Here is a 25,995-nt window from a genome sequence, read left to right on the forward strand (position 1 = left end):
ATTTCAGGCATTCAAAACAGCTTAAATTAGATGTGGAGGTCAAATGTGACTATATAAAAAAATTTCAGTCCTTCTAGGGATTAAATAAAAGAAAGTAGCCAGATCACTGCAAATATTTCACATTAGTCAACAATCATTTATTAAGATACTACTATTGGTGCAGTTAGGAGGCACAATGGATAGAGTACCCAGGGAGGGAGGGAAGGAGGGAAGGAAAGAAAGAGAAAAGGAGAAAAGAAGAGAAGGAAGGAAGGAAGGAAGGAAGGAAGGAAGGAAGGAAGGAAGGAAGGAAGGAAGGAAGGAAGGAAGGAAGGAAGGAAGGAAGGAAGGAAGGAAGGAAGGAAGGAAGGAAGGAAGGAAGGAAGGAAGGAAGGAAGGAAGGAAGGAAGGAAGGGATACTACTATGTGCTAGGCACTGTGATAAGAGCACTGGAGATACCCTGCTCCCAAGAAGCTTATATTTCAAAGCCCACGCCGTACTAATAATAATGGGTCAGAAGTAGTAACAATTTCATACATGAAGGATAAGACTGTAATTTCATCTAAATTATAGCAAATCTACTTCCTATCTTTTACTGGGCATTACTATTCAACATTAAATTTAAATTATTAAAACAACTTATATAAATTCTATGGAAACAAAAAAAAAGTTTAATACTGCATATACTGCCTTTCAAAGAACTATTGAACTTAAAAAAGGAGAACATTTCAAGAAAATTATTCTAATAACAAAAAGTTTACAAGTAGCCATCTTACCATTAATGGAAGAGCTCCTAGTTGTAAATGATGAAGTCGAGGAGGTGCATGGTAATGAGCCAAGTGGGGGTGCAGTGCACCTGGAGGATAGGTCCCTGCAGTCACTCCAGCTTCAATTCCCAATTCCCTGCCAAAAGCAAAAAAGTCAATACTTTAAACTTTAGGTGTTATTCATGTCAATTATCAATCAAAACCGAGATTACTTCTGTGTACCTTTCTTTCTTTCTTTCTTTCTTTCTTTCTTTCTTTCTTTCTTTCTTTCTTTCTTTCTTTCTTTCTTTGGTGAGGCAATTAGGGTTAAGTGATTTGTCCAGGGTCACACAGCTAGTAAGTGTCAAGTATCTGAAGCTGGATTTGAACTCAGGTCCTTCTGAATCCAGGGCCAGTGCTCTATCCACTGCGTCACCTAGCTGCCCCTGTGTTCCTTTCTAAAATTATTTCTTGCTTGACATATTTAGTTGAAAGTGTTACCAAATAATTCTAGTAGTTCAAAGGATTACATTTATCTCAAAATAATAGTTACAATTTTTAATAACAGCAGCTTCTATTTTATTTTGGATCTAGACTCATGACTCCATTTGTTAGTGAACTTTCACTGATCAAATTCCACCAATGTAGATCAACATTTCGATTGTGACTTATTTTCAGAGAAATGCCAGTGGCACTGAGAGGTTAAATGTGACTTGCCTATAGCCAAATTGCTAATATATATCAGAAGTAAAATCTGAACCCAGGTCTTCCAGAATACAAATACTTTAACCACTGGGTTACTTTGTTTTTCTAATTATCAGTACGTTAAAGCTTAAAGTAAGTTTTTATATTAAAGTATGTGTAAAAGGAGCAAAAAATCATGAGATTCTGTCTTTAAAAATACAATACAAAGTAAGTGAAATTCATTTTAGTGCAATTAAGTAGACATCAAAAATGTTTTGTAACAGTTGAATTTTGTGGACTACTAATTTTTTTAACTTGAGCTAAGTTATTTAACTTCTTTGGGCCTTCATTTTTTTTTCTTTGTAAAGTAGGGGCTAGATGATACCTGAGTTTTCTCCCAGGCCTAAAAAGCTATGCAGTTCTATTGCTACAATATACAAAGATAGTACTACATTGTTTAAATAAAGCAAGTTCTTCAGTGTATGCTATATTCTAAAATAAAAGCAGATCTTTGGTTCTGTTAAAGAAGAGACCATGTTTTCATTTATGGAATTTTGGGATTTTTAATTAAAAATGGCTTAAAGAAATCAAACAATATTGTGTCTCTATTAACTCTGCACTGCAGAAAATGCCCAAGACTGGCCTGAATGTCATCCCTCGCCTGCTCCCCACAAGTCAGTCCATCTCCTTGATTCTGTACCTCACTCAAGTTTTAGTACATGCAATTAAAAAGAAAACATAATAGCTGAACCAAAACCGAGTCATTAAACAGCCTGACTGCTGTTTAGATCAGGCATATAGATGCAAACATATTTTATAGGTCTATGCACTTAACAAAACTGGTTCGATTAAGATGAGCAGAACATATATTCAAGGACCCATCAGATTGTTAAAAACAATACTTTATCCTAGAGAATCAACTAAAAAACGAATTAAAACAATTAACAACTTTAGCAAAGTTGCAGGATATAAAATAAATTGACATAAATCATCAGCATTTATATACATGACCAAGAGGAAACAAGAGATAGAAAAAGAAATCCCATTTAAAGTAACTATAGAAAATATAAAATACTTGGGAGTCTACCTGCAAAGACAAACCCAGGAACTCTATGAACACAATTACAAAACAGTTTTCACACAAATAAAATCAGATATAAATAATTGTATAAATATCAATTGCTCATGGATAGGCAGAGCTAATATAATAAAAATGACAATTCTACCTAAATTAATTTACTTATTCAGTACCATACCAATAAGACTACCTAAAAATTATTTTATAGAGCTATAAAAAATAACAAAATTCATCTGGAAGAAGAAAACAATAATTTAAAACTGGTTTTATTTCTGGGACCTGCTTCACAATACTATGATGATGTGCCTTATATATAATAGGCATTTAATAAATGCTTATGGAATTAAGCATTTATTAGAAAATAACATTTTATAGAAAATAACAATAGCTAGCATTTATATAGTACTTTAAGGTCTACAAGGTGCTTTATAAATTATCACATTTAACTGTGACAACAACTCTCTGGGGTAAGTGATATATCATCCCCATTTTAGAGAAGAGAAAATTGAGTCTGGGACAGGTTAAATGACTTGCATGGATCACAAAGTCAGTGCCTTGCTGACTGTCACACATTAAAGTTCAAAGCCAGAATTCCAAGCCTGATCATTTGGGCTACAAGTACACTTCTCTTTCTACTATACCATACAGCCTTTCTAATATATACAAATGCCCTAAAGCAAAATCCCCAAATTTAGAATGTGAGATTCACGTGGACTAACACAGGAGAAGCCCTTCTAGAGAGAATACCTTTTGCATTTATTTATTTACATGGTAGTTTATGCAAGCAAATTGCTTTATCACATCTTATCCTCACAAATAAAAATTGTAAAATTCTCCAAAGACAGTGACTAACAATAATACTTAAATGCACAATATAAACAACTTCCTGTGAATAATGAATTATAAATCAGGGTTGTGCAAACTTGCCTAAAAGGTATGCCTTGTTTACATTTATTCAATCTCATTTTAGGCTTTGAATGGTTTTCCCCAACACCAAAAAAAAAAAATCACTGTGGATTAGGAACCTTAATGTCATTTTGGGGGACTGAAGAGGAATTTAACTGGAAATAAGCTAATATTTGCCTATAGAAGACAATAGTACCTAGATTATTTGGGGCAGAGGTGTATGGACTTGGGGCAGGGGGTGGGGAGATGGAACACTGGTTTGCTACAAGATAACAATCCTCACAAAAGAAAAACAAACAACTCACCAAGCAGACCTTTCTGGACCTTGTCGAGGGTGTGAAGACATTGTCTGAGGCACATGGATGTGATGCCCATGACCATAATTTGGGTGCATCCGATGTGGATGGGGAGGAGGGCGTTCATGGGCCCTCCTAAAAATAAAGAACAAATGAAGACAATTAGAAATAATTTAATACTTACTGAATTACTTTTTTGGGGGGGGGGGGGGAGAGGCGATTGGGGTTAAGTGACTTGCCCAGGGTCACACAGCTAGTAAGTGTCAAGTGTCTGAAGTCATACTTGAACTCAGGTCCTCCTGAATCCAGGGCTAGTGCTCTATCCACTGTACCACCTAGCTGCCCCTACTGAATTACTTTTGTTTGTTTGTTTTTTTAGTGAGGCAATTGGGGTTAAGTGACTTGCCCAGGGTCACACAGCTAGTGTCAAGTGTCTGAGGCCGAATTTGAACTCAGGTACTCCTGAATCTAGGGCCGGTGCTTTATCCACTGAGCCACCTAGCCGCCCCCCCCCCCCGAATTACTTTTAACAAAGGAAAAAAAAGTATGATTCTGTAATCATCTTCAAGTTATTCATATAGCGAAATCTCCTGGTTGATATCAACATAACTTTACAGAGATGGAAGGAAGTTTGGAGATAGATCATCTATTCTAACTCACTTTCTGAGATGACAAAACTGAGGTTTAAAGCACTTGATGTGATATGCCCAAAGCCAAAAAGGTAGTTATAGGACAAAGGTGCTATTTGAACCCAGGTTCTCTGATTCCAAATCCCACACTATTTCCACTGTGACACCTGTGTTCTGTCTTCATCCCCTCAAAAAATCACCATGCTTTAATACCTTTTTTTTTTGGTGAGGCAATTGGGGTTAAGTGACTTGCCCAGGGTCACACAGCTAGTTAAGTATTAAGTGTCTGAGGTCGAATTTGAACTCAGGTCCTCCTGAATCCAGGGCCAGTACTCTATCTACTGCGTCACCTAGCTGCCCCCTATGCTTTAATACTTTAATAATTATTTACTTAATTATGTATCCAAAAAGTATGACAATATTTTTATTTACTCACCCTACCATTGTCACATCCCCTCAAAATATCATTCAATGCAAAAAGTTTCAGTATAAATTTTGCTAACTGCTACATTCAACATTTGACATACATACATATATGTATATGTATGTGTTTATAAGTGTATCTCTAAAAAAAAAAATTAGAAAAAATATTTAGGGGGCAGCTAGGTGGCGCAGGGGGTAAAGCACCGGCCCTGGATTCAGGAGGACCTGAGTTCAAATCCGGCCTCAGACACTTGACACTTACTAGCTGTGTGACCCTGGGCAAGTCACTTAACCCTCATTGCCCTGCCCCCCCAAAAAAAAAAAAAAATATATATATATATATATATATATATATATATATATATATATATAAAAATGGGGCAGTGGGGAGAGTTGAAGGAAATGGTGAATAAAAAAAAAAATCAACAAATTTAAAATTAAAACTTATTTTCATAATTTTTAAAATTTGCCATTCAACTTTTTTTAAAAGTCCCTTTCACTGGGCACAGAAATACATTAATTCCCTGAAACTTTTATACTTATTTCCATTCACATTTTCTTTTTATAATCCTTACTACACTAGAAACAGCAGGGCTCAAGGAAAGAGCCAAGAATCTGAAGCCAAAAGCCCAAAGTTTATCTATTAACTCTGATGTCTGTTACCTGTGTGACCCTGTGCAACCCACTTGTACCATCCCTAGACCTCAGCTTCATAAAATGCAAAAGTGGGCACCACATAACAATTGAGGTCCTTTGATCTTAAGATTTTCCTAAATGTGTAATTCATCAATGGATACAAGTATACAGAACATCCTAAATAAAGCAAAAAAAAAAACAAAATTAAGAGTACTTTTGCACTCTTACTGATTTTTCTGTAAGCTTGTCAATTAGATACCATCCACACAGCTGAATCTCTATGATCACTTTGATGATTCTATAACCAACTGCATTTTTTAGATGTACTTGGCAACAAAATTTATTAATTGGACAATTTTGTGAAAAGATTTACAGGAGTTAAACTACAAATGACTAAAAGGATTTTTAACTTAAACAGAAGACGGTAAATAAAGAATGTAATTTCCTTATCAGTGAAGAAGAGTAACACCTTCATTGTCCAAAATAGTGGAGAAGTTAAATATTTGGCTCAATTTTAATTTCTAAACAATTAAAGACTAAGTAGAACCCCTCTGTTTCAACTTTATGAAAATTCAACTATTTTATTCAGTAGTTTTACTTTTTTTGTTGTTGTTTTGGGTTTTTTTGGCGGGGCAAGGGGGGGTTAAGTGACTTGCCCAGGGTCACACAGCTAGTAAGTGTCAAGTGTCTGAGGCCGGATTTGAACTCAGGTACTCCTGACTCCAGGGCTGGTGCTTTATCCACTGTGCCACCTAGCCGCCCCCAGTTTTACTATTCTAAACAATCTTTTATTAAAAATCTATTTTGCACTACTTTAAGTCATTTTGAATATATAGTACAATGCTCTGTGTGTGTCATAAGAAATTATACACATTTATGTTTTTGTACATTCGCCTTATCTCTTCTTCATTCCTACTAAAATGGATTAAGTGCCATCCAGATAACCCAGGTAATGTAAATGTAAGCATTTACCCTAACTCTGAGTCCTCCCAAATTCCACAGGCTAGTCACCAACTTCCTACCAGATCCTAAGAATGGATCCCAGGGTCTTTTCATCTTCCCCAGAAGCTGAACCCTACTCTTATATGTGCTGGTTGAACGTGAGCACCTTTAGTTTGCTTTTCTATTTCTATCCTGAGTACAAGGCATGCTACTTTGAATGGGGAAAATGCTTTTCTTTTGCGCTCTCTTCTTCTTCCATTCATTCATATACTAACTTTAAAATATAGCTTGGAATTTATTTGCTTTAAATACTTAAAAAAAAAAAGAAAAGAAAAAGGTGAATATGATTTTCTTGCATAAATTTAGAGCTTACGTTGGATGTTGCATCATCCTCCTCCTTTGGACCTCCATCCTCTGGATCACATCATGAGGATGTAGTCTCTGTGCCGAGGGTGCTGTAGCAGGGATATGATGTGAAATTGGCTGGTGTGTAGGGGGGAGATGCTGAGGAATTGGAGCAGCTGTACTGCTTAGATGGTGAGTTGGGGGTGGAGGAGGCACAGGATGAGATGCAGCATGTGAAGTCATCTGTGTATGGAAGGGATGTACAGGATGAGGAATAACATAATCCACTTGAGTTGGGGGTTGAGTCTGAGAAGGAGGGTTCCCATGAGAGTGGGGACATGCAGAAGTTTGATGATGAAGTGGTCTGGTCAAAGAAGGATCTGAAAAATACAATTAAAAGGGTGTTTACATATAGGCACAAAACAGTCTTTATTACTTATTATTTGTCATTAATCAAATAAATGAGAAAAAAATAGCGTTGCAATTAAAGTAGCACTGCAAAGTCAGGGAAACGGTCATTCAAGTGTAACCATGAACAAGTCAACGAACTGATTAGCGTCCAAGAAGTTCCCTAACACAGAAGGCTGTTCTCCACACACAAGTGACTGTTCTCCACCAACAGAGGGCATTATCTACACACTGATGAAATCTTGAGATAGAACAGAAAGGGATAGTATCCTTACAATATATTTTGGCCATACCATTCTCTAAGCTAGATGGTATGTCATGAGTTATTTGCCCAGCTTTACTATTATCAAGACTGTATGCCACTATACAAGTCATTTAATCTCTGGGGGTTAAGTTCTCTTATGCAGAAAATAGGGGAGTTAAATTAAATGATCACTTAAAGCCTCTTCCAATTCTAAGTGACATCTGGCTAATTATGCTTTCAGTAAAAATATTTACATTAAATATACTGTCAGGCATGTTCATGTTACAGAAGCTGTGCAATGGTCAAGTTCATTTCTTTTACATCACAAAGAAAATCTCAAGTGAAAACTCACACCTCAAAGAAACTCACAATTTCTAAATTATTTCTAAATAGTTTAAGGAATAAATCTATGTGAATGAAGTCATATCAACACACTTCATTTATGATTTTGCCATTCATATCTTTTGGATTCCCTAAAATATTACAAATTTCCCACTATACACTTTGTTTCCTGTGATACTATAAGCTGATTATCTAAATATTATCATCATAGTTACAATTGAAAGAACTGATTCTCTCATGTTTTCAACATATCACCCCATTCAGTAAATGAATAGATGACTAGTCAGTCTTAATATCAACCTATTATTTTCCTATTTGACACTTATTTGCAGACAGTCATTCGCTAACTTTCCAAATACTTTTTCAGATATTCAGCATCTCCATCTGTAAAATGGAGAAAATGTCTAAAACCTAGCTTCTTAAAACTGTGCATTACAACCCCATGTGGGGTCGTGTAAAATTTGGCAACAAATTATGTATATTATACTATGTATACCTATTTTACATACCATATACCTGAGGTCTCATAAAAAACTCTTGGGTGAAAAGGGGTTATGAGTGGAAAAATTTAAGTAGACTGGGTCTAAAATACCTACTTGGCTGTGATAATCAAACAAGACTGTATATGAGAACTATATATGCAAATCATCAACTTAGATACAAATATCTGTTGTTGTTTGTTGCTGTTGTCAGCAGCTAGATATATGGGTGGATAAAGCACTGGGCCTGGAAAGTCAATCAAGACCTGAGTTTAAATCCAGACTCAGTCACCTATGAGCTCTGTAATACTGGACAAGTGATTTAACCTCTGCTTGCATCAGTCTCCTCAACTGTTAAATGGGAATGAGAATAATAGCACCAATTAAATAATATTTATAAAATTTTTAAAAGTGCTTAGCTACCATATGAATAAATGCTCTAAATCACTATTGATTAAAGAAATGCAAATTAAAACAACCCTGAGGTATCACCTCACACTTATCAAATTGGCTAATATGACAAAAAAGGAAAATAATAAATGTTGGAGAAGCTGTGGAAAAATTGGAACACTTATGCATTGTTGGTGGAGTTATAAACTGATCCAACCATTCTGGAGAACAATTTGGAACTATGCCCAAAGGGCTATAGGGATGTGCATACCCTTTGACCCAGTAATACCACTACTAGGTCTATATCCCAGAGGGATCATAAAAAAGGGGAAAAGACCCATATGCATAAAAATATTTATAGCTGCTCTTTTTGTGTTGGCAAAGAATTAGAAATTGAGGGGATACCCATCAATTGGGGAATGGCTAAACAAGTTGTGGTATATGAACGTAATGGAATATTACTGTACTATAAGAAATGATGAGTGGGCAGAATTCAGAAAAAACCTGAAAGACTTAAGTGAATGGGTGCTGAGTGAAGTGAAGAGAACCAGAAGAACATTGTACACAATTACAGCAACACTGTGTGATGATCAACTGTGATAGACTTAACTCTTCTCAGTAATACAATGATCCAAAACAATGCCAAGTGATGGAAAATGCTGTCCACATCCAGAAAAAAGAACTGTGGATTCTGAATGCAAATTGAACTGTACTATTTCTACTTTTTTTTTGTTGTTTTTTGTTTTCTTTTTTGAGGTTTTTCCCTTTTGTTCTGATTCTTCTTTCACAGTATGACTAATATGGAACTATGTTTCTACATATATAACCTGGGTGAATAATGAAAGGGCCAGAAGTTCAGTTGGGGAATGACTAAACAAGTTGTGGTATATGAATGTAATGGAATACTATTGTGCTGTAAGAAATGATGAGCAGATTTCAGAAAAAACTGGGAAGATTTATATGAATTGATTCTGAGTGAAAGGAGCAGAACCAAAAGAACATTCTACACGGTATCAACATTTTGTGATGATCAACTGTGATGGACTTAGCTCTTCTCAACACTACAATGATCCAAGACAATGCCAAAAGACATTTATGGCAGAAAATGCTCAAAACATTCAGAAAAAGAACTATGGAGTCTGAATTGTAATACATAACCTATATCAAATTGCTTACTGGCTTTGGGGGCATGAAGGGAAGGGAGGATAGGAGAAAAATTTGGAACTCAAAAAAACATCTTTGCATGTAATTGAGAAAATTTTAAATAAATAATTAAAAGCAGAAAATACAAATGCTGAAAACTATCTTTACATGTAAAATAATAAAATACTTTTAAGATAAACCTAAAAAAACGAGTGCATGGCACAACACCTGGCACTGCTACGTAGATGCTATTACCTTCCCTTTCCCCCACATTATCTAAACTTTTTATGCAATTCAAAAAATCTAAGCAACTTTGTTCTTTCCTAAGTTTTAAAAAATGCATCTTTACTTGAGGATCTAATTTCATATTAACTTTTTTTTTATTAGTTTGTTTTTTTGGTGAGGCAATTGGGGTTAAGTGACTTGCCCAGGGTCACACAGCTAGTAAGTATTAAGTGTCTGAGGTCAGATTTGAACCCAGGTCCTCCTGAATCCAGGGCCAGTGCTCTATCCACTACGCCATCTAGCTGCCCCTCTTCTTCTTCTTCTTCTTTTTTTTTGGTGTAATTTCATATTAACTTTAACAGGTATCAATTTTATATCCTACATAAATAAAAGCATTTTTCACCTTAAATGGTTTTTTTTTGTCCTATTTCACACTTTAGTATCTCACTGGTATTATTTCAACCTTTAGCTACCAACATGCTGCTAATCTTTTCCTAAAACCAAGTTGGTTTCCCTCACAGTCCCAAGATGCTTTGCTCTTTTTTTACCTTTATCCCTTTTTATTTAAACATGAAATGTAGCCTTCTTTATACATTGGCTATGACTAGCCAATCTTTAAAGTAATTCTTCTAAAAAGTGAAAACATTCTACAATGCATCCCTACTATAATCATATTCCCTCTGATTCAATAAGTTACACATGAAAGTGAGTTGACAGATTCATAGTTATACCCTAAATTACCAAATGAGATATAGAGAGGCACAGGGATTAAAGATCACTGATAAAGGGAATTGGGACAAAACTCCATGTCTTAAGTCCTAGTTCCTTATTTTTTTCACTGGTCAATCAATGAGAGAGATAGACAGATAAATAACAAGGATTTATTAAGTTTGTACTATTAGCTTTACAAATATTATCTCATTTGATGCTCAAAAAAACTGTGGGATGTAGGTAGTATTCTTATCCTCATTTTAAAGTTGGGGAAACTGAGCCTGATAGCATTTAAGTAATTTTCCCAGGGTCAAAAATCCATTAAGGACTGTGTGACCCTGGGCAAATCATTTAACCCCAATTGCCTCACCAAAAAAAAAAAATCCATTAAGCGTCTGAGGCCAGATTTCAACTTACATTTTTCCTGACCCCACAACTGGTATTCTATTCAATGAGTCACCTAGCCGTCTCTATATACTCACAATCATTGGGTGTGTGTGTGTCTGTGTGTGTGTGTGTGAGAGAGAGAGAGAGAGAGAGAGAAAGAACAGGGTTGATAAAGAAGTATAAACCAAGGTCCCCATGACTTATAATATTGTTGGGTACATAAGATGCATATGGAAAACAAAATAATAAGCTGAATTGTATGGTACAGACAATAAGTGCTAAGGAACAACAGGTTAATGACAAGAGGAATAGTCAAAGAATAATTGAAAGGAGTGAGTTGAATCTAGTCTTGAAGGAATTTCAGAATTACAAGTAAAGTTAACTAGATAAGCAAAGGCAGAAGGAAAGTATGTATTCTTTGGAAGATATGGAGTAGGGCCAACATTAGACTAAAGAAAACAAAAGACAGAATCATATAATTTTAGAATTGAAGAGACTGTTAAAGATCATCAGGTTCAAAAGTCCTATCATATAGTAAAAAACTGAGGAAATAGAGTCACTCTGGGTTTCCTAACCCTTTCAGCTTTTTCTTTTAAATTTATATATTTTTATTGATTAAATTTTCATCTTTTGATATTTGCCAAAAACTTTACATTACAGATTTCATCTACTCGAAATACATATAATCTTTAATATTGAGGACACCAATCCCTTCTGAATTTACTGTGGAATATAGTATATAAGAAGTTGGATAAAATGTAATTTTTCCCAGATTGCTTTCCAGTTTTCCCAAATTAATGCTTGGGGTTCATAGAACAATGGGTTATTGTGCTCAGTTAGGTCTAATTATTTTCCCTTTTCACCTGTGCCCATTGCCTTCCTTCAAGGTTCAGCTTAAATCCAGTTTCTGCAAGAGACTTTTCAATGTCATTTTCCTCCCCACAACCTCACTGCTAGTGCCTGAGATTACCTCCCATGCATGTAGTCTCCCCCAATTACAATGAGCAGGGACCTTATTTTTACATTTTTTTCCTATCACCAGTAACATCTGGCACATACAGAACATGCTTAAAAAATACCTTTTGGCTGACTTCCAATTCATCTTCTGGCTTTATGATAGAGTTTGAGATCTGGAAGCACTTATTCTCTCTTCATTCCTACCTTTTGTCATCATTTTACATAATATTTTAGATCTCTTTTTCTTCCAAATGAATTTTGTTTAGATCTATAAAGTAGTCCATTTATAATTTTCTCGTTACAGTACTAGCTATGTAAATACTGGTAAAAGTAGTTATCTCCTAGCTTCCAGATGATTCTCCCTCTCTTCTCAAGGAATTTAGCTCCTGGCTCAAGCTCTCTCTCCACCCTAACCCCCTGCCATGATAATAGGAGACTTCACCATACACAATGATAATGATCCTTCAGTCACCATGACGTACTCTTCCATTCCACCTCAATTACACACAGAAGACTCCTGATCTTTGCCATCATACACAAGTGTTCTGCCATGATCAAGAATTCTGAAAATTCTTTACATGATCATAGCTTCCTAAGATTCCATCTCTCCCTTGGCTTTACTCCTCCTTAAACTATTCTTCTTTACCATAACAATCAGTCTCTCTATCCCCAGGTCTGGCCTCACTTTCCTTTTCAATCTCTAATCCTCTAAGTTAACCAGTTAATTGTTACAGTCCTTTATTCTCAACATCCTTTCCCCCTTGTCCCATCACTTCCTTCCAAGCACCAAATCATGGATTGCTTGATTCCCTTATCACTCTATTGGCCCATATTCTCAGCAGAAGACCTATCCTTATACTTACTGGAAAAAACAAAAGCTAGTATTAACAATGAACTCTCTATTCTCCTCAGTACAGTAAATCTCAAAATTCCTTAACAATGTTCCCAATTCTCTCTTCTTTTACTCCAGCATCCAATGGAGAAGCCCTTCTGACCAAAGCTACTAGCACTTCAGTCATCCCTGATTTCTCTAACCTTCAATCTCATCTACTAATTCCCTAACATCCCCCTCAAACCATCGTCCTTTAGCTATGTTCTCACTCACTACTTAACTCTCTGTACCTCTGTCACAATCTGTCCTCTGTGCCTGTAATGGATATTCTCCTGACTTCCAGTTTTTATGAGTCCTATTTTCCTTCAAAGTTCAGTTCAAACACTACCTGTTATATGAATCCTTTTCCATTTTCACCTTCTTCAGCACCAAGTGCCAGAGACAGCTAGGTGGTACAGTGAAATAGTCAATTTCAGTATGGATGATATGTCTCCTTATACATCTGAAGCACAAAACGACATCTTCAAGAATAAGAGGGGGTCAGGGCAGCTAGGTGGCGCAGTGGATAGAGCACCGGCCCTGGAGTCAGGAGTATCTGAGTTCAAATCTGAGCTCAGATACTTAACACTTACTAGCTGTGTGACCCTGGGCAAGTCACTTAACCCCAATTGCCCCACCAAAAAAAAAAAAAAAAAAGAATAAGAGGGGGTATCTTGGACAAGATAGATAATAACTGAAGTGTTTGTGGTTATAGTTTACCTTATTAAATGAAGAAGGCAATAAAACAGGGTCAAAGGGGAAGAACAAATTTTTGGCGACTCCCCTGCATTAATTTACATAATTCCACATGGGATCAGGACCCACAGCTTAAGAAACTTTAGTCTAGTGATAGCTAGCAAGAGAAACTACATAAACTCTCTGCTGTTGACTCACGTACATGAGACAACTGAGAGCTTAGGAAAAGGAAACAATTAAGCTAACCTGGTAGAATTTCTGGTTATAGGACCACAGAATTCTCTGGTACTGAAACTGATCCATGAAATGCCTGATGGTCTAGGAGGGAGTAAAGTTGAATTTATTGTTTCTGGAAGCAATGATTTAAACTGGGAGATCTGGCACCTTTACCACTACCATCTTTAATTATGAGGCCTATTTTTTAGGCATAAGCCATTAAGATGTAGCAGAGTCTGGTACAACTATGTAATGTAGCCCTTTTAATGATATTATCAGACATCACATTTTATGATCTCTCAGACAATTCCCATTGGTTCCTTGTCAGAGGAGGTAAAAAAGTACAGGAGAAGATAGACCAGAGAGTTCTCTAGTACTGAAATGCAACTGAGTGGTACCTGAAAGTCCAATAAACAATAAAGCTGGCTTTACCACATCTGGAAGAAAATTTAAGCTGGGAAGTGGCTGGAAGAGTTGGTACCTTTACTGCATTTTGCAAAATAGTTCATATCAAGAATTCCTTAAGTAGGGGCAGCTAGGTAGCGCAGTGGATAGAGCACTGGCACTGGATTCAGGACGACCTGAGTTCAAATCCAGTCTGAGACACACAACACTTACTAGCTGTGTGACCCTGGGCAAGTCACTTAACCCCAATTGCATTACCAAAAAAATAAAAAATCCTTAAGTAGTGACTCTCAAAAAGGCTCAAGGAGAATGAGAGCAGTGGGATATATTTGACTGGTTTTGAGTCTTTATATATAGTGATATCCTTTGCGGGGAGGGGGTATTCTCCATTTAACCAAGCTGATAAAAGCCAGAGAAGTGTTATGCATATTTCTGATGAAGGGAAGAAAGGTGATAGGAGAAATTTTGGCAGTAGATTATTCCCAGAAAAATTAAGAACATTTTTTCAACAAAATTGGCATGTCTTCCAGAGTAATTAATGATAACTTGGAAGAAAGGGACACTAGAGTACCAAGAGACAAAGATAAACTGGGGTTAAGGATAGCACGGCCCCATAAAGAATATGAAAGGTCCTCAGAGCAAAAAAGAGTGCCCTAACAGAGATTTTTCATTTTATGACTGAGATATAAACTATGAAAGCAATAGTTTGAAGAACAGTGAATGACTTGACTTTTCTTAATAAGACAATCATCCAAGACAATCCCAAAGAACTTTTGATGAAATGTACTATGCACCTCCAAAGAAAGAACTGATATTAATGGAACAAACTTAAGCATTTTTCACTTCATTTTCTTCATTTTTTCTTTTTAATCAAGTTTTCTTGTAGAAAATGACAAATATGGTGATACTTTGCATAATCATACATGTATAACCCATATCTCATTGCTTACCATCTCAGGGAGGAGGGGAGGGAGAGAGAGAGAAATAGAAATTGGAATCCAAAACTACAGAAATGCCCACCACACCAAATAAATGAATGACTGACTATGAACAACTATAAACAATTAAATACATACATGACCCTGAACATAAATAAATAATGGATAGGAATGGATGAATGAATGAATGAATAAATGAATAAATGTGTGGGTTTTGGCTGATCTTTTATTTTTAAATCACCTAAAACTCTCAATTCTCCCCTCCCCTTCCCAAAAAGTCATTCCTTACCACAAGAAAATAATTCAGCAATGGTAAATAACACATCAACCAAGAATAATATTTTAAAGACTGTTACTTAACATAATGGTTGACAAAAAAATCCCATAAGATTTAAAGAAGCAGAGATTTTAAACTACTTTGTGGTAACTAAAAGAGGCTTAACAAAGATTTTAAAAATAGTTTCTGGTTTCTTGGCAGGTTTACTCCACATTTGACAAATCACCTTTACCTTGTAAGTCACTTTTTAGTAAATGGAAAATCCTTATTTCAAAAAGCAAGGAAAAAATGACCACGAAGTCTTTCTTCTCTCACATACCTTAAATGACGAATGATATTTTCATCTATGGGATAATTATAAAATTTTTCAAACATATTGTTCATGTATAAGAAAGAGAACCATACAATGAATAAATATACCTGCACGTGGAGTCAGGCAAGACCTGGGGTTTGAATCCTTGTCTCAGATACTTAATACCACCCATGACCATGAAATGATTTGGAATTCCCTAAGTATCAATTTTTACTCATCTGTAAAAAAGGAGTAATCTCACATCTAACTCAGAAGGTTGTGAGACTCAAATGAGATTTTATATATATACATATATAAAATACTTTTTGAACTCTTAAAGATACATACAATTTTTAAAATGTGAACTACCTTCTAACACTTTTCCTGCATTTTCCTATCATCTGAATTTTCTAGCTGACAGATTTGATTTTTTTAATAAATTAATTTAGAAGGACCCAAGAATATTCATAGTAAGTCAATCCTGAATAGTTCTGATAAATATCCCATGTATACTATGATTAAAATGTGTTTAGGTAAATATGCCCAGTTATAATTATACTTACAAGGGGGTGGCATATAATGTCGGCATGATGAAAGGGAGGCTTGTGGAGGAGCCTGGGGTTGAGGCTGTGCAACCACGCTTGATCCATAACCATCCATTGAAATTGGCTGGCTTGGGCCAGCACTAGCCTGGTGGCCAAAAATTGCAGCTCGTGAAGAAGAAACAGGGCAACAAGGATCAAAGGCAGATGCTCCATGAAAGCCACCATTTCCATGACTTCTGATACCATTGTTGCTCAGGTCTACTGGTAAAGCCTGCTGTATAAAACAGAACTATATGTCCAAATGATTTTTACAAAAAAGGTCAAAATATAAACATTTTCCATGTGACTTTATTAAATTTTTTTAAAGTGATCTATATAAGAATGCATCAAATCAAGAGACTGAAAAACTTTAATCAATAATCAGCCAATAAACAAATATTTATTGTGTCTAGCTTACAGATAACAGCTGATAAGTATCTCTGGTAAAGAAATTTGGGCATAGTTCCAAATTGCTTTCCAGATCAAAACTCTTAACAGTGTGTTAGTATACCTGTTTTCCTACAACTTCTCCAAAAATAATCATCTTTTAAAAAATTTTTCACCAATCAGATGGGTGAGATGGACCTTCAGAATTGCTTTAATTTGTATACTTTAATTATGGCTTGTACTTCTTCATTTGCAACCTGACTATTCATATCCTTTGAATCAAATGGATCCTATTCAAAATTTTTTAGTTTTAATCTCAAACTCACCACAATGCCTCAAGAGTAATGATGAAGAAAAGATCACTTCTAAAACAAAGAAGATAAAGCATTTATTGCTCAGACTCTGACATACAATTGGAGAGTCTGCAGAATTAGAGCATAAATCTTGGCTAAGTTGATATCATTTTGAAATTTAACCATAATTTCAATGCTCTCAAATAGCTTGCATCTACAGAAACCTGTATCATTTATCCTACTATTCTGCAAAGAATTTCTCTCTCTTTCTTGCTCTCTCTCACATGCATATTCATGTATACGTAATTAAAATATCCCAAAGGCAATGTGTACATGGAAGTAAATGCTGCAATATTTACATAGTGACATTTGTAAAAATTATTGTAAGTACAGCAATGAGATTACCAAATGTTTCCATGCAATAAGTTTCCTTGTTGTTTTTGGATACATAACAACTCATGAAACTCGACATACACTTTCCACTATTGTCGTCATAGAGACTGATATAAAAATTTTCATCTGCATCACTAAATAGAATATTAGAAGAATCTATGGTTAATCTAGATGGCTGAACAAATTATGATATGGATATAGTAACATACCATACACTAACAGAAACAGCAAATATGAGGTATTCATACAAACATGGATTCAAATACTTATATGAACTGATTAAAAGTAGGATGGAGAAGGAATATACACAGTAACTACAAGAATGTAAAGGAACACTGCTAAAAAAGCAAGCTGACCTAGAATAAATGCATCTAGGTCCTAGAGGAAAGATAATGAAACACATTTTCTTCCTCTCATCAAAGAAACAGCCAGGTGTAGTGGATAAAATGCTGGACAGTCATAAAAACATGGCCAGAAGCCCACCTCAGATACTTCTTAGCTGCATGGCCCTGGAACACTTGTCTAGGCCTCATATCCCTCAACTATAAAATAAAGAAGTTGGACTCAACGGCCTTTAAGGCCTTTCCGCATCCAAAGAATACCACGGTGTTAAGATACAGTAAACTGTGCTTATGCAATGTTGTGGATGCCTTCAGAAATGGTAGCTGTGTCCAACACTTTTGTTTAATGGACTTTCGTTCATAAGGAAAAGTTATATGGTGGTAGTGTTTATTGGAGTGGGAAGAGAAATGGGGAAATGACTGGTGTAAAAAAGCATCAATAAAATTTGGAAAGAAAGAAAACACTGTATGTAAAACCTGATCATTTAGCTAGCTTAAAAAAACCCCAGCAACGCGCTAACAGGTCTCATACACAAAGATATTTATAACAGCACTTTTTAAGATTGCAAAAAACTAGAAATAAAGTAGATGGAATTGGGGGAGAACCGAACAAATTATGGTATGAGTATAATGTAATAATTCACCATAAAAAACAAATGTGAAAAAACAAACAAAAAAAGCCACAACCCCCATTGCCCCGCAAACCAAACCAAAACAAAACAAAAACAAAAAAAACCCAATGTGAAGAATTTAAGATGACATAAGAGGACTTATATGAACTGATTTAGTAATCAAAATATTTTAAAGGAATCAAGAGAAAAATTTATATTATGATCATAAAAATATAAAGGAAACCATCATCAGTGAAAGGCATCATTAACTCTAATCATTCTGGTGACTTAAGATTTCAGCATCTATTGATGAAGGACACTTTCCATTTTTCGATTAGAGCCATGAATATCTCTTATGTTTAAGACATGACTACTGTGCTGATCTGTTTTGTTTAGCCGCACATCTTTGTTAAGAGGAAGGATTCTATTGGGAGGGAGAACTGTAACTGGGAAATGACAGTGACATTTAAAAAAGAGAGAACATCAACAGAACAATTCTTTTCTTTTTAAATACCAGTGTTATGCACACAATAAATGGTCCAGAATACCAAATCCTGTACAGGCTTCTGAAACCTAAAGATAAACCTGTCTTTTCACTGGTTCTTTGCATGCCATTATGCAGAGACATCCTCCTTCAACCTTTGATCTCAAATACAAGCCAAATAAAGCTAAAAATAGTCTTCTCAGGCAGTAAGAGTAGGACCTAAAAACTGTGTTGCAGTGACTTTCTTGCTACCATAAATAGGGCAGTCCTGAAACCCTCTGGGTGAATGTGACTTAAGCATAACTGATCTAGGATCTGAAAAGCCCCAACTAATGAGTCCCTTTTCTCCATCTTTTTAATGTATTCTTTTTGAGTATTTTAATTATCTTTTTTAGCTTTGTTGCAGTACTACTTTCTCTATCCCACATGCTGCCTATGAAGAGAAATGGCAGAAAGGAGGCAAATAAACAGTATGAGGTCAGAGACTGGTTTGTTTTTTGTCTTTGTAGCACTACTGCCTAGCTTGGTGCTTTGCACATAGTATATATTTAATAAATGTTTCTTAAGTTAGTAAAAGTAGGTATAAAAAGGAAAAAAAAATACTAAGGAGGATACTCTGGGAAGGACGTGAGATTATATGAAAAAGTAGTGATAACATTTAGTGGCTGTGTAGCCTTAGCAATTCTCTGAATCTCTCAGGGTGCTTCAGAAAATTAAGGTGGTAAGTACAAAGCAGAACATCTCCTGTGGCAGAGCATGCTCCTCACCAAGGGGTCCCTATGCCAAGGATATACAATGGCTTCATTTCCCATCAGCTCCTTGGACTCCACCATTCCCCAGAAAACCTCCTCATCAGGAAAATTATGATCCTTTGAGATTACCCTGGCTTTGGTACTCATGCCTCATCAATACCCTAAAGTACTTTGCCCCTCAGACTGGAAGAAAAAGAATTCCTCTTAAAGTCTCCATTTAAAGAGGGCTCCAAACTCCTCTCTTCATTTCCCACCAATTGGACACCCTGGATGGGACTTTATCACCTTCTGCCCCAACGCCAGACTCCAGCTTGTGTCCCTGCTTCTACCCACCTCTCCCCCTTTCAGCTTCCTTCTATTTGCTATCCTTCTCCATGAGACTATCAGTTTTTTGAAGAAAGGAACCGACATTCTTTCTTTCTTATATTTGTATCTCCTGTCCTTAGCACAGTGCCTGGCACTTAATAAATGTTTATTGACATACAGGTCTGTTTCCCTGCCCCTTCTAGCACCTCCCACCAAAATCAGTGGCTTTGAGTTTGTTTTTTTCACTTTAAATTTTTTAGCCTTCTATTGGCACAGTTATATCTTTCTCTCCTGAAATCTGTTCGGTCTCTTTTGGAACCCCCCCCTCCATACATGGCTTATTAATGGAGTGTGTCTGTGAGTGAGTGAGTGACTGTCACCCAGTTTAACACAGAAGAAAAAGTCTGTGTTCATGTTGGTCTCAGTCACTTTTATTACCATCTAAAAAAATTATGTAATCTCTAAAAGGCAACAGGCACAGTGGAAAGCATAGAGTAAAATTAAAAGAAATTCTTTTTATGATTCCACATGTATAATTAGTATCATTTTGCTTGCTTTCTTGAAAATATAAAAAGAATGCTAAAAAAAAGAAGTTAAATTAGAGAACCCGGGTGCAAATTCAACACAGGCTGTATGATGCTACTTTAAAATAAACAACTTCAAAGATGATACAACCTTGAAGTCATAATCCAATGGAACATAAACTCAGTACCCAGTACTGTTTTCCATTTTTGTCTTTATATTCCCTAACACTCAGCAAAGTACTTTACAAATTAAAAAAAAGAGTAAAAATCTTTGTTAAACTAAATTAGAAATCAAAGAGTTCATACTGAAAGCAGTTACAGTATGGGCTCTATGAATTTAATCATGAACTATGTAATAATATGTGAAAATATGAGAGCAATCATTTTTGAAAGTTTCTATACTCCTCGTGAAAAAGGAAGTAACTCTTACCAAATTATACATACCTGGTCATGGTAAGTAGTAGAACTACTACTTGCTCCACATGGTGCCTGCACTTGTGGAGGTCTTTCCACGGGACAACTAGGCTCACTGAACGAAGGAGAAATTGGAACAGCAGGGTGAGGAGTATGGTGGTGGTGGTGATGATGTTGAAAGTGGTGTCCATGTTGTTGAAAACAACTTGTGTGAGGATGCCCTATTCCATGGAGATTTTGAGATGACCCTCCACATGGTGAGTGCTGGGGGCAACAGGAAGGTAATCTTGGCATTGCAGGAGGGCCAGTCTCCATTACAGCACTAGATGTGGTTCTCCTAATATCATCTTGAAACAAAATACAATGCATAAGATAACTGTTAAATAATTGCCAAATATCACCATGAAACTAAAGTTATACTTGAAGAATTAGCTGACCAAAAAATACTTAATGAATACTACTGATTAATTCAGTAAACTGATCATATTATGAAGAAAATAATATTTTACTACATATTAGATGATCAAGAGTTGCCATGGCAAAAAAAAAAACAAAAAAACCTTAGCAGCCATCCTCATGATAAACCTCTCCAAACTTGGTTTAGTTAGCTAATTGTGAGAGAATAGATATAAGAACTGCCTTTTGGACCTGGGAAAGCAGCCTGTGAATGCAGCATTGAATGTTGTCTGTAAAAGCTGTAACAGTTTGACTTACCCAAATGGAAGAATTCCTTAGTTTCAACCATTCGTCCCTTAATTATTTTATTCCCTCAGCTGTATTTTCCCTCCCCCTAACTTTCATTGTGAAAACAATAAAAGATATTATTCTCATCTTTGGAAAAATAAAAAAGAAGAAAATTACTTACCATTAAACATTTTTTTGAAAGTCTATTTTTTTTTGAAGCCTTCCCTTTTTTTTTTTTTTTTTGGCGGGGCAATGGGGGTTAAGTGACTTGCCCAGGGTCACACAGCTAGTAAGTGTCAAGTGTCTGAGGCTGGATTTGAACTCAGGTACTCCTGAATCCAGGGCTGGTGCTTTATCCACCTACCCACCCCTGAAGCTTTCTTTCAACTAAAAACTATCCTATGGGGATACGGTTTGAAATGGAAACAAAATAATTTGCCTATTAGCAGTGTTGCAATTCTCGGTTATGATCAGTGCTGGACTTGAAAAGTTTAAAAGCATGAGTAGTCAAAATTTTTTATCTCAGGATGTATTCCTAAAAAATTGAGGATTCCCCCCAAATAACTTGTTTACTGGGTTATATCTGTTGATATTGGCTATACTGGAAATTAAAATGTGTTAGTATTATTATGAAAATAGTTTTGACATTGAGGACCCTCTGAATGAGTCGCAGGAACCCCTTGGGGTCCCTGGAATACCCCAGCACCATTAGTTAAAGTGAAGTGAGCAAAAACAGGACACTGTACACAGTGACAGCAATATTACAATGTTGATAGGCTATGAAAGCCTTTGCTACTGTTATCAATACAATAATCCACAACAATTCCAAAGGAAAAAAATGTTATCCCCTCAGAGAGAGAACTAATAAACTTGAGTGCAGATTGAAGAGTATTTTCTACTCTATTTTTCTTGCTTTTTTTTTTGGGGGGGGGGAGAAGAGACACACAACATGACTAATATGAAAATGTTTTACATGAGTTCACATTTATGATGGGTATCGTATTTTTTGGGTTCTCAACGTATGAAGGCAAAGGTAGAGGGAAGGAGGGAATCTGGAACCTATAATTTGAAAAATGAATGATAAAGGAAAAAATCATTATCTACTGCCCAAAGCAGATACCAGAAACTTAAGGACCTCTAATATATAACTAATGTATTACAACTTCTTGTTGCCAAAAACATACCAGAAACCTCTGGTATGTCCATCTGGAATCCTCATCATGGCCCATCCCTCCATCTCTCTCTCTCTTTTTTGTTTTTCGGTGAGGCAACTGGGGTTAAGTGACTTGCCCAGGGCCACACAGCTACCAAGTGTCAAGTGTCTGAGGTCACATTTGAATTCAGGTCCTCCTGATTCCAGGGCCGGTGCTCTATCCAGTGCTCCACCTAGCTGCCCCCCTGGCCTCTCTTAAAATGCTCTGTTCAGTGGCCCTCAAGATGTGGCTTGATAAGAGCAATTTGATAAAAATAAAAGAGGTCTGTTGTTTGTTTTCTCCACATTAATACATAACACCAAATTTAAGGATATTAAATTAAATTCTTATTCAATTCAGTTTATTCCATGGAAGAAAGAATACATTTGTTTGAAAGCTAAATATCTTTAAGATTATTAATATAATGACTAAAATACTCTGCTATCTGAGGTCCCTATATTCTTTTTTTTTTTTGGAAGGCCAATGGGGGTTAAGTGAATTGCCCAGGGTCACACAGCTAGTATGTGTCAAGTGTCTGAGGCCAGATTTGAACTCAGGTACTCCTGAATTCAGGGCCAGTGCTTTATCCACTGTGCCACCTAGCTGCCCCCCTGAAGTCCCTGTATTCTTAACACTACATACTGCTTATTAGACTCGAAAAAACCTGGAGGGCAAAAAAATAAATTAAGCAGAAGACAGTTTTCCCCTAACTGGTTGCCCCAAGGATACCTAAATGGAAAGGAAAAAAAGTTCGTTAATGTGGAGGAAAAAAAAGGGGGGGGGGGGGGCTTCACTATTTAAAAAGGTAAAGTCAATTTTTCAAACTATAATGTTTTTACATCTCCACTTTTATTCTATTGTTTGGCTATTCCCATACAATGTATAAAGTTGGCATTTATTCTAATTTGCTAAACAGATGTCCTTATTAACCCATTAGAATAACCACCAAATGTCCTACTGGTAGAAAATAACTTAATTAGTACATAGATTCAAAACCAAAAACTTTGCTACAAATCCCAACCTCTGATCTCATAGAAAAGGAAAATTCAGAACCTGTGAACACATTATGCTAGAACTGTTCAAGCAGGACCTTATTGCATACTTTTAAAAAGTGGTCTTGCAGGGCCCTGGAGTTCAGGGAGGGACCTGAGGTTCAAATCCAGCCTCAGACACTTGACACTTACTAGCTGTGTGACCCGGGGCAAAACACTTAACCCTCATTGTCCTGCCCCACCCCCAAAAGTGGTCTTATGAAAGCAAGCTGAAACAAAGAAAAGTACTCCCACTCTCATCACTAAATACCATATTAAAAAGGGATAAAAGAGGGGGCAGCTAGGTAGTGCAGTAGATAAAGCACTGGCCCTGGATTCAGGAGGACCTGAGTTCAAATCCAGCCTCAGACACATAACAGTAGGTGTGTGACCCTGGGCAAGTCACTTAAACCCCCATTGTCCCCCCCCCCCCAAAAAAGATAACACAACAGGACTAAAATGTAAACAAGAGATTTTATTTTAATCAATTCAAAAATAGAAAAAAGCAGGAAAACTGGAGAGTCCTTGCTAGAGATCCTCTACTTTGAGGACCAGTTAGGAGACAAAGTAGATTAAAAATACTAGCTTTGAGTCGGAAAACTCATCTGGCCTCAGACTCTACTGTGTAACCCCAGGGAACACTCCACTTAACACCCGTTTGCCTTAGTTGCATCTGTGAACATAAGCTAGAGAAAGGCAAATCCCTACTCCAGTCTCTTTTTTGACAAAAAACTACCAAAATGAGGTAGACAAAGAGTTGGGACAGACTGAATGAATCAATAACAAATCTTTTTTTGTGTCACTGACCCATTTGGCAGCCTGACAAAACCTATGGCCCCCTTCTGAGAATAATGGCTTTTAAAAATTCTGAATTGAAGAAAATGTTAAACTTCCTGTTGGATGTTGGGGAAAATAAAAATGTAACTGTTTGCCCATAAATTTATGAATTTATCCAAGGAATGCCTGTATCCCAAGGTTCCCTGGTCTAGATAGAAGTATAAACACTCCTGTCACCTCACTGAAAATTTCATATATCAAAATAAAGCAGAATAAGGGGAAAGCGATGTGAATCATCAGGTAGGAGACTTATGGTGCATCTTTACAAAGCAACAAAAGCTCAGAAAGCAGATGAATATAAACAAAAAAGCTTGCATGAAAGAGTAAAGCAAAACTTCCTCAAGTTATATGCTGCCCATATAAAGGCAGTACAGAAAAAAGGAAAATTGTAGCACTGAGGTAAATAAAGGGCACTTGGGCCTGAATGAGTAAGGGATAAAAGAGGTAAACTAAAGGCTGTCCAGATGAGCTACTACCAATAAAGGCCAAGAGACCAATCCAGGAAGGACATATTCTAGAGACTAGTTTAAAAAATAAAAAAAGACTGCTGCTTTATTATGTTATATAGATATGAAGAAAAAAATGCTTGTTACTACAAGACAATACAAAGACCAAGGTATTGAACATTGGAAAATGGTCATTTTTACTAATGAAATTCACCCTTATGTTCAAGGTGACACCAAAAGCACCATCATAAGAAATCTAGGTAAGTCTCTACGATGTGACCATCTTTTAAAAATTGTAAAAAACAAAACAAAAAAGCTGAACAAAAACGTTTGGCAGATTTTTGGGGGGGGGTAGGGGAATGAGGGTTAAGTGACTTGCCCAGGGTCACACAGCTAGTAAGTGTTAAGTGTCTGAGGCCAGATTTGAACTCAGGTACTCCTGACTCCAGGGCCGGTGCTCTATCCACTGCATCACCTAGCTGCCCCAGGGACAAGACTTTCAGTCATTGAAAGATTAAGAAAAAAATCTGGGGCAGCTAGGTGGCGCAGTGGATAGAGCACCGGCCCTGAGAGTACCTGAGTTCAAATCCGGCCTCAGACACTTAACACTTACTAGCTGTGTGACCCTGGGCAAGTCACTTAACCCCAATTGCCTCACTTTAAAATTATATTAAAAAAAAAAAAAGTCTTGACCCCGCTTGAGGGAATGATCAATTCTGAGAAATATATTGATATAATGAGAAGGAAAATTCATCCAGATTTAGAAAAATTCTCAAGTGGAGAAAGAATACTGCTTCAGGGTTATATAAGCCTTTCCATCCATAGGAAAGATTAAGAAATATATCTAAGAAATGGAGACAAACATGCTTTGATGGCCTATCAAGTCACATGATTAAAAACCCACTGAAAGTCTATAAACTTTATTATTCGGTCATTTTTCAGTTGTGTCCAACTCTATGACCTCACTGAGGGTTTTCTTGGCAGATACAGGAGTGGTTTGCCATTTCCATGTCTAACTCATTTTACTGATGAGAAAACTGAGGCAAACAGGGTTAAAGTAAGTTTGCCC

The 25,995-nt window shown here is 36.3% G+C and overlaps 1 protein-coding gene across 1 annotated transcript in view; it reads right to left on the bottom strand.

The window, feature by feature from the left end:
* Positions 1–25,995, bottom strand: part of RNF111 (ring finger protein 111) — a 115,777-nt gene that overhangs the window by 18,035 nt on the left and 71,747 nt on the right. The window contains 5 exon segments of the mRNA XM_043987713.1: positions 757–883; positions 3,700–3,825; positions 6,694–7,045; positions 16,210–16,462; positions 20,766–21,082. Coding sequence (XP_043843648.1) covers positions 757–883; positions 3,700–3,825; positions 6,694–7,045; positions 16,210–16,462; positions 20,766–21,082 — 1,175 coding nt within the window.

Source organism: Dromiciops gliroides, chromosome 2, assembly GCF_019393635.1.
Source record: "Dromiciops gliroides isolate mDroGli1 chromosome 2, mDroGli1.pri, whole genome shotgun sequence".
Lineage (NCBI taxonomy): Eukaryota > Metazoa > Chordata > Mammalia > Microbiotheria > Microbiotheriidae > Dromiciops > Dromiciops gliroides.